Source organism: Psammomys obesus, unplaced genomic scaffold (assembly GCF_907164565.1).
Source record: "Psammomys obesus unplaced genomic scaffold, mPsaObe1.curated_primary_1811, whole genome shotgun sequence".
NCBI classification, from domain to species: Eukaryota; Metazoa; Chordata; class Mammalia; order Rodentia; family Muridae; genus Psammomys; species Psammomys obesus.
The window spans coordinates 1-10,141 of NW_026589165.1; the positions used below are offsets into that span (position 1 = coordinate 1).

Genomic DNA, 10,141 nt, shown 5'->3' on the forward strand with positions numbered 1-10,141 from the left:
GGGGGGGGTGGTCAAAGAGCCAGCCACAGAGTTCATGTCAGAGACAGTCCCTGTTGCCCTTATTAGGGCCCTCAATTGGATACTGAGCTGCCATGGGCTACATCTGTGCAGGAGTTCTAGGTTATATCCATGAATGGTCCTTGGTTGGAGTATCAATCTCAGAAAAGACCCCTGTGCCCAGATATTTTGTTTCTGTTTCTCTCCTCATGGAGCACCTGTCTTCTCCAGGTCCCATTAACTCCTCCCTCTTTCCTCAGATTCCCTGCACTCTGCCCAAAGTTTGGTTATGAGTCTCAGCATCTGTTTTGATACAATGCTGGGTAGAGTCTTTCAGAGGCCCTCTGTGGTAGGCTCCTGTCCTGTTTCCTGTTTTCTCCTTCTTCTAATGTCCATTCCATTTGTCTTTCTGAGTGAGGGATGATCATCTTACCCAGGAACCTCCTTCTGGCTTAGCTTCTTTAGGTGTACAGATTTTATTATGCTTATACTATATTATATGTCTAGTGTCCATTTATAAGTGAGTATATGCCGTGTGTGTCTTTCTGCTTTTGGGGTACCTCACTCAGGATGACCTTTTCTAGATCCCACCATTTGCCTGCAGTTTTCATGATTTCCTTGTTTTTAACTGCTGAGTAGTATTGCATTGTGCAAAAGTACCACGATTTCTGTATCCATTCCTTCGTTGAGGGACATCTGGGTTTTTTTTTTCCAGGTTCTGGTTCTTACGAATAAAACTGGTACAAATATGGTTGAACAAATGTCTTTTTTGTATACTTGAACATATTTTGGATATATGCCTAGGAGCGGTATAGCTGGATCTTGAGGAAGTGCTTTTCCTAATTGTCTGAGAAAGTGCCAGATTGATTTCCAAAGTGGGTGTAAAAAAAGTTTTATTTATTATCTATACAATGTGTGTTTGCATGTGCACCTGCACACCAGAAGAGGGCACCAGATTTCTTTTCAGATGGTTACCAGGAACTGAACACATGACCTCTAGGAAGAGCAGCCAGTGCTGTTAACCTCCAAGCCATCTTTCCAGCCCTCAACAAGCTGACTTCAATACCCCTCAACCCAAAGTCCCACCTACTCTTTAATCCCTGCAAACTGGTTTCTTGTTCTGCCTCTTGACCTAGGGTTAACTTTGTTAGATCCTGTAAACAGAGTGCTCTATGATAAAAGGTGTGTGCTAGGGCTAGGTGAACCATATCATAATCACCTGTTTACCATAAACAGAAATTTCCTGAATTAAAGCTGTGTGTTAAGGCTCAACCAAACCAAACAATAAAAAGGTTTATACAGCTCATAATGGGATAAAATATCCTGCAACAAAATGCATGGATGGAATTATGATGTATAATATTAAGTGAGGCCACACAATCTGATGATATCATGGATTTCTTTTTGTTTTGATAATAGATAAGTGATTTAACATATATTTGGCAGTGAAAGTAAAAAATCCAATGTGAAGCTCTACAGATTCTGTTCTGAATGCTACTCTAGCTGTATAGAAGTTCATTGAGTTGTATAGTCTTTTGGTCTGGTTATTTTCAGTATATAACTTGTAACCTTTTTAAAATATATATATATATATATATATATATATATATATATATTTTTTTTTTTTTTTTTTTTTTTTTGAGACAGGGCTTCTTTGTGAAGCCTTGGTTTTCCTAGACTCAATCTGTAGACCATGCTGGACACAAACTCAAAGACATCCACCTGCTCTGCCTCCTGAGTTCTGGAGTTACAGGTGTGCACCACCACACCTAACACTTGTAACTTTTTCTAACTAATATATTTCAAATAAAAAAATATAAAGTAAGGCAATCCAATAGGGCCCTTTGATCACCTTGTTGGGAGAGCATCCCTCAGAAAAGCTGATTCACCTGTAGACCCTATATTAAAAGGCATAGCTTTCTTGCTTCCTTTTTTCCATCCCCTTTCTGCCACCAGGTATCAAGCTTTGTAGCTTCCTTGCCCTGTTGTCATTTAAACTTTAATAAATAAAATGATCTTTAAACTTCTTTCTAGGTCCATTTAAAGGTTATTTTGTTAAAGATTCTGAGAACTCACAAAAGGAAACCACTATTTTCTGCTGACATATTGACTTCTGAATATTTATGATATGAAATATTCACCATCCTTCAGATTTCTTTCTATAGACTAATTGTATGGAACAAACCTAGATGTTCAGTACGGGATGATTAAATAACCTGACCTGATTGGGAGAAGCAGAGGAAATTTCAAGCTAAGCAAATTGTAAAAGATTTATTAGTTTTATTTATGTGTATGTATATCTGTGTATGCCATAAGAGTGCAAGTGCCCACAGAGGCCAGAGGAGGAGGATGGACCTTTGGAAGCTGGATTTGTGAGCCACCTGTTTTGTGTGCTGGGATCTGATTACAGGTCCTGGGGAAGACGAACAAATCGTCTTAACCACTGAGCCGCCTCTCCAGTCCTTCAAGCTAAAATTTTTGTTTGTTTTTTGAGACAGGATTTTTCTGTGCATCCCTGGCTCTTCTGGAACTCGCTTGGTAGACCAGGCTGGCCTCAAAGTCACAGGGATCCATTTGCTTTGGCCTACCAAGTGCTGGGATTAAAGGCGTGGTGCCACCACTGATAGGTGCTGAATTTTTGAAGCTCAGTTTCTTCCTCTGTAAAATGGAGTTGGTAACTGTACCTACTTCATGAGGTTGTTGGGATGCCAGCCTGTTCTACAGAGTGAGTTCCAGGACAGCCAGAGCTGTCCAGAGAAACGTTGTCACAAACAAAACAAAACAAAACAAACAAACAAACAAACAAAAAGAGAGATTGGATGAAAAGATGAAAATGACTGAGATATATTGTGATCAGGCTTGGGTAAGAGAAGCAGAAGGCCAGGACCTGGGAGTCAGAGGGGTAGCAGGTGGGGTGAGCAGTGCTGGGAGGAGCCACAGGTATTACTGAGTGAGACTTACCCTGGGTTAGAGACCTGACAGAGACAACATGCATAAATTGTCTGTCTCAGCATTCTGAACTTCTAAATTCACTGTCTCCTCCATCGACAGGTACTAATTTGACAATATTAATTTTTTTCCTGCTTCTGGATAAAGGTCACATTTCTTTCATAAATCTGTGGCTATTAAATTCAGTCTGTTAGAGGCACACTGGTCCCTCATTAATGTTGGAGTGGGAAACAAGATTTAGCATCTCATAGCTATCTTCTTTACTTTTTTAAAGTTAAGTCCTGAACAGGGTGGCTTTGGGACATTGTTTTTGAGCAACAATCTGAGAGTAAAGGAACAAGGCTGTAGAGTATAAGCTACAACTGGGACTTTAGTCACACCATCAGACAGCCTACTTTATTCAGGAAACTTTTAAAGCTAAATCCAGCAATGCCGGGCATTATCCAGGAGCTGAAGGTCCAGCAAAGGCCAGGCTCAGCCTCTCGCGCTAAAAACAAAAGGAAGCACTGACTATGTAGGGAACTATTTCTCCATGGGGCAAAAGGGGTTAAACGTGAGAAAGCGCTTCCAAGCAACCGCGCAGGCGCTCAATCTTACCGTCCTTGAACTTCCGGCGGAAGTTCCGCCTCGATTTCTGCCTGCTCCAATCTGAGCTGCGTGATTGGGTTGCGTGCGCTCTTCGTAGCCTCACCCGGAAGCTTATGTCTCAAGCGAGGAGCGCGAAGGTGCGACTATGAAGTAAGGATTTAGTTTTCTGAGGAAGAAGGGAGAGTGGACTGCGGATGGCCACCCACAAGGGCGGTGACCGGTTCTAGCCTGGGTGGTCGGGCCTTCGAAGCATCGGGGCGGGAGAGGATCCCTATCTAGAACTCAGGTTGTGAGGAAACGTACTTAACGTCTTCCCCTTCTTCCGCGCAGCCCTTTAACTAAGGTGAAGCTGATCAACGAACTGAATGAGCGAGAGGTTCAACTTGGGGTGGCAGAAAAGGTGTCTTGGCACTCGGAATACAAGGACAGCGCCTGGATCTTTCTTGGTGAGGTCCACGTTTTTCTCTAGCAGTTCCTTTCAGAGGCCACCCCTATCCCACCCCCCACCCCCGCACACTCTGTTCTCCCGGTATTTAGCGCCCCTGGTCATCACTTTTGAACACGCTCATCACCCCACACTCTTGTAGCTAGTCTGCCCACAGCTCCATTTTCATTTGCCTTCTGTGATCGCCAGTGCCTCTTAGAATTTGTATTTACCATTCATTGTGGGAACAATCTTGCCATCTGGCTGTTTGAAGACTGTTAACTCCATAATCAACCCATTAGGACGCCAAAGAAACTGAGGTGCAGACAGGTCAGTAGACATTCTTAAGGTCACATGCTGTAGCCCTCAAAACCATGGGGCTCTTGCTCTTAGTCATGTCTCCTAACTTCCCTTCCTCAAAATTTTCTCATATACTGTATTGTTAGGTACCTGGACAAACATTGGCTGGGCTCCTCACTCAAAAATCTGCCTTACTCCTGCTTAATGTTTTTTTCCCCGAGACAGATTTCACTGTGTAACAGCCTTGGCTGTCCTGGAAGTCTCTGTACAGCAGGCTGGCCTTGAAATCACAGAGTCTCTGCCCTCCTTCCCAAGTGCTGGCATCAAAGGCATGCGCCACCACGGACTGGTTCTCCTGCTTAAAAATTTAAAATGCCATCTGAAAAGGTGGAGTTATCTGGGCTTTGTTGTTTGTTAAGGGAAACCTACTTCCCCTGGTGAAAAGAATACAGTGTGTGTTACGCCCATTGCCCTAGGTGGTTACCGGGCATTTTAAGCAAACCTAAGTATTACACAGTAGTGTGCCCTTAAGACTTAAAACCAGCAGGGCTTTAAAATCATCTATCTTGCCAGGAGGCACCGGTCAGGAAAGCTCATTCACCTGAACGCATGCTAAGGACACGGGAGGAACGTGATCCCCTTAGTGAAATAATGTCCTTATGCACCCCAGTTCTAACTCATTCCCCCACACACCCTTTTTATCCTTTCTCTGAGTACTGTTTGAAATCCTGAGCATGCTTGCCTTAACACTGTGGACTTTCTTATTTCAAATCTAAGGGCTCTCCTCTCCCCTTGCATCTGCTTCTCAGCCTCCATTTCTGAGCAATGCCCTGACCCAGTAGGCATGGCTATATATTTCTGCATCTTATTCAGCTCCTTCCTCCCAGTAGCTGGGAGAATTTATAACTTGATTTCACTTCCTCTCTCTCTCAAATGCTAATAAAATGGACCTCAATCTTCCTCCTTAGCCTGTTCTAATTTTTTTTATCAATGAGACTAAGAATCTACAATGGGGAACTCTTAAGACTCTGGTAGCAATATTATCCTGTATTCCCTTTATGTCACAACCAGTGTTTCTGCAGTTTGATTTAGAAAGAGACTACTCCACTGAGGTGTTGTATTGGTATAGGAATAGGCATTGTATTGTAGGTATTATATGCATAGTTTTTGTTTTGTCTCTGAACATTCCTGTGAGGTATATATGCTAATGTCACATTTTTCCACAAGAGAAAAAACATGGAGGGGAAATTATTTCCTGCGAAATGCTTAACAGTTTCTTATAATTCTTAGTTTACATGTAGGTGCAAGTAATGATAGAATTTTTGAACTCAGTGTTTGTGAAATCTGAGTTTAGTGCAGGAACTTATCGGCTTTATAGGATGTTGGATGTGAGGACTGAATGATAAGATCAGTTTGGTAAGTGGTGACCCCAGCCTTTCCAATCAGTTAATTACTTTGTTGTTTTGAGACAGACAGAGTTTCAGTCTGGAATTCACTGTGCATACCAGGCTGGACTTCAAGTCGCAGAGAGCTGAGAGTTAATTATTTTTCTTCTGAACTACTGTCCACTTACCCACTTTGTCATTGATTACGCTTGTTTTTGTGAGCTCTAGCTTATTTAATCTGGATTTCCCTTGTCTAGCCTAGTGCATAGTGTGCACTAGCCACTTGATTACTGTTTGTTGATCTGGAGCATGCTTTGTCTTCTTCTAGGAGGGCTTCCGTATGAATTGACAGAAGGAGACATCATCTGTGTCTTCTCACAGTAAGTCCTCTGTCATTTCCCACCTCCTGGCTGCATAGAGCAGTTTGCTTTCATACTGTAGTTTTGTAACATCATCAAGGCATTTCAAACTGGGTGTGGGCTGTGCACCTGTAACGCCAGTAGCTAAGAGGCTGAGGGAGGAGAATCGCTTGAGGCCAACCTAGGCTATATAATGCATTCCAGGTCAGCCTGCACTACAGAGTGAGACCCTGTCGAAAAGGCTACCAAAGCCGTTTTTCATTGTAGGCTGAATGACATCCCTGCATGGCAAGGGCTAGAGCCTGATTAGTCCCAGGATACCTAAGGATCCAGAGCATTACCACATGGGGGATCCTAGAGCTTGGATCATTTGAGAAGCTGTCTGAGGGATTTTAGTCCATTGCTTCCAAATGTGTACTAAGCCTTTGTTCAGCATGGGCTTGCTTGCATTGGAAGAGACTGAACTCCCAGGTAGGTGCAATGTTGCCCTGTCTCTTGGGTCCTGAAAACTGGGTGTCATCTATGATCCTGTGCCTGCTGTGTGGCATTGTAGGATTAGAACAAGCGCTGGAAAATTAGGCCAAACAGACATGGGATTAGCCTGTTTGATCAGCATTGCTGAATTGCTTGCTGAAGTGGTTTTACTAATTTCCACTTTCACTGGAATGCCTATTTATCCATTTTTTTTCTTTCAAGACTGGGTTTCATTGTGTAGCCCTGGCTGTCCAAATTCTCAGAGATCTGCTTGCCTCTGTCTCCCAAGTGCTGGGATTAAAGGCATGTGCTGCCGCTACCGCCCAGCTCAAATCGTGATCAATGTTATCTTACTTTGTAGTACGGGGTTAAATGTGTTTTTGTTGGGATTGTATTAAATTTTCTTATTAACATGCTGGGAGATTTTTGACATCTTTCTGGTAGTGAGTCATACTATGTAAGAAAAAGACTATTTTTTAACACTTTCATTTATGTCTTTTGGAGATTAAGAAAGTTATTCATGTAGGCTGTGTGTAGTGCTTGGTTATGAGGCATATTTTAAGTACTTTATCTTTTTGGTTGGTATTATAAAGGTAATTTCCATCCCATCATATCTTCTGATTATTGTTTGTAAATGAAGAGTGACTTTTAACTCTATTCTTAACTTCTACTGAATTGTTATACTCTTTCTTTTTTTTCATTGTTATTTCTGCTGTTTAATTTTCTCTATAACTATTGTCTTTAATCTGCAAATAGAGATACTTTTACTTTTCCATTTCTTGTATCTGTTTTATGTCATTGCATTAGCTATACCTCAACTGTATTGTCAAATATTTCCCAACCTTAGTTGAATCACAGTCACTACTTTGCATTGAGTACGATTTTAGTGTTTGAATTTGCATATATCTATATATAGCCAGATATCTATATAAATATAATCATATAACTTATATAAATATAAATATATATATTTATATATATATAATCATGTAAATTATGCATCAAATCCAGGTTTATTTTTATGACTATTTAAATTTATAAAGATTTATTTGGAATTGGTTTCATATGAAGTAAGGTAGACTATTTTGTCTTCAGTTAATTTATGCTTTGATTTTTCTTAAAGTCTGTGTTTATTGGGTTTGTTTTATTTTATATTCTTTCTTTTTAAATTTTGTAAGGTTATAGAGTTTCTTGAGTATAGCTGGCTAAGTTACATCCTACAAATTCTTATGTATTTAAAAATTTTGTTAGTATCTGAGAGGTATACCCTTGAAATTTTAAATTTTGTTTCATTTTTCTTTTATTGAACTATTTACTAAGAGAATAGGTCTTAAGTTCTAGTTAGCAGGCTTTTGTATTAGCAGTTTTTTAAAATATATTTTTTTAATTTTTTTATTAATTATTTTTTACAATTTATTAACTTTGTATCCTAGCTGTGGCCTTCTCCCTTATCTCCTCCCATTCCCTTCCTCCCTCCATTCTCCTCCTATGCCCCTCTCCTAGTCCACTGATAGTGGAGGTCCTCCTCCCCTTCTATCTGACCCTAGCCTATCAAGTCTAATCAGGAATGGCTGCATTGTCTTCCTCTGTGGCCTGGCAAAGCTGCATCCCCCAGGGGGAGGTGATCAGAGAGTCTGCCACTGAGTTTGTGACAGAAAAAGCCCCCGGTCCCCTTACTAGGAAATCCACTTGGAGACTGAGTCTACGGGTTCATCTGTTGCAAGGGTTCTAGGTTAACTCCATGCATGGTCTTTGGTGGGCACAGTGCATGGAATGTTATGAAAGAAGGGGGAGATAGAATGACCTAGAGAATATAGGAGCTCCAAAAGGAGACCAACAGAGCCAAAAATAAAAACAAAAAAGCCCTTCATCCTTGGTATTTAAAAAAAAATATGTGTATTGGTGTTTTGCTTGCATGTATGCCTGTACCATGCAAGTGCCTGGGTACAAAATAGAACAAGGCACTGGATTACCTGGAACTGGAATTACTGATGGTTGTGCGCCTCCATGTAGGTGCTGAAATTGAACCTGGGTCCTCGGGAAGAGCAGCCAATGGTCTTAACCATTGAATCATCTCTCTAGTTCCAGTAGCAAGCTTTTGTTTAAAATATCATTCCTAGTTTTATCACACTGATTGTTGAGTATATGCTGTAGATTTTAGAGTTCATTTTTAACTAATTTAACTTTTTATTTTCAGCCTACTATGTCATCTTTTTCAGTGTCTCCTGTACAGACTCTATTACTTGAATTTTCTTTGATCATTCAGTATGAAAGTTGTTACATTTTAAGTGAATAATGCATTTTTAAAATAAACAGATATGGGGAGATTGTCAACATTAATCTTGTGAGAAACACTAAGACTGGGAAATCCAAAGGATTCTGTTTCCTGTGCTATGAAGATCAGAGGAGCACAGTTCTGGCTGTTGACAATTTCAATGGGATTAAGGTAAATGTGCTTACTGTGCAGGATTTGCCTGGAGTTTTCCTGTCTCTGTGTTAGGCTTCTTCTTTTTTGCCCTGCTGTTTACAGCTACAGGAAGAGCACTTAGTGTTCAGCTGGATATATTGTGGGTGTTGTAGAAGTGCTTAGGCACACTGGATAGGGAATGATTCCAGGAAACTCTTTTTGGCTCATGCCCCAGGCTGGAAGTCCTCCTTTTTCCTATGTGTTATCGAACTGTTGTTCGAGAAACATGGGTAGCGTGCTCCCTTATTCTGGGGGATGTTTTTGTTACGCATCTTTTCCATCTGTTCTAGTACATTGGAGAATGAAGGGACTGAAACACTGCTCCTGGGCTCCATCAGAACCATATATATCTGGTATATGTATTTTTCTGGTATATGATTCCAGTGACTTAATATATTGGCTCCTAGAAATTCTCTAGTTAAAAATCCGGTGACCAATTCTATAAAAATAAGCCATTCTGAAATTTTAAGTGAGTGGCACTCAGAAAAATTCATCATCAAAGGAAAATTGCTTTTTCAAAAAAAAGTATCAAAATGAGAAATAGAATAAATTTTACTGAAGCTTCTGAAGCTTAAAGGTACAAGTAAAAATGTACTCTTGTAAAAGAATAGTAAAATTAAAGGTTTCAGATATTACCTGTTCAATAAGTGTATCTGCTTGAATCTTAATGTGAAGTAGTGAAACTTAAGTTCTCAGATTTTACCTGTACAATAAGTGCATCTGCTTGCTAATAAAGGAGATACTTTTATAAAGCAGAAGATTAATTTTACTGTGTTCACCTGGAAAACTATAGCTTATAGTCCAGTAGTCAGTGGGAACTGAAAGTTCCCCTATGGTAGGAGTAGAAAAGGGTATGAGAGCTCAAGAAAAAGAAGTAGGGCTAGGAATATAGCTCAGTGATAAGAGTGCGTCCCTGTCACAATTGAGACCCTGAGTTCAATACCACCATCATAACAACAAAAGAGTTTCATTCCTTGGTCTTATTTTGCCTCCTGATTACTTTGTTGAAAAGTTGCTGTGGCAGTATATTTCATATTTCTAGTCCTTATGCTTTTCTAGGGCATGCTTTTTTCTTGTGAAATGCTGTGTATAACTACTTTGTATGTATGTGCACATATTCATGTGTGTGCATGTATAGGTGGAGCCCAGAGAACAGCCTCAGGTGAGGCATCATTCCTTAGGATCTGTCTACCTTCTC

General features: G+C 40.4%; 1 protein-coding gene across 1 annotated transcript in view; it reads left to right on the plus strand.

Annotated features, from left to right (window-relative positions):
* The first annotated feature begins 3,621 nt into the window (after positions 1-3,621).
* The window catches only part of LOC129674938 (RNA-binding motif protein, X-linked 2-like), a 10,172-nt gene continuing 3,652 nt past the window's right edge, over positions 3,622-10,141 (plus strand). The window contains exons 1-4 of the mRNA XM_055605013.1: positions 3,622-3,684; positions 3,865-3,980; positions 5,972-6,023; positions 8,793-8,971. Coding sequence (XP_055460988.1) covers positions 3,680-3,684; positions 3,865-3,980; positions 5,972-6,023; positions 8,793-8,971 — 352 coding nt within the window. The 5' untranslated portion in view covers positions 3,622-3,679. The remainder of the gene's footprint in view (positions 3,685-3,864; positions 3,981-5,971; positions 6,024-8,792; positions 8,972-10,141) is intronic.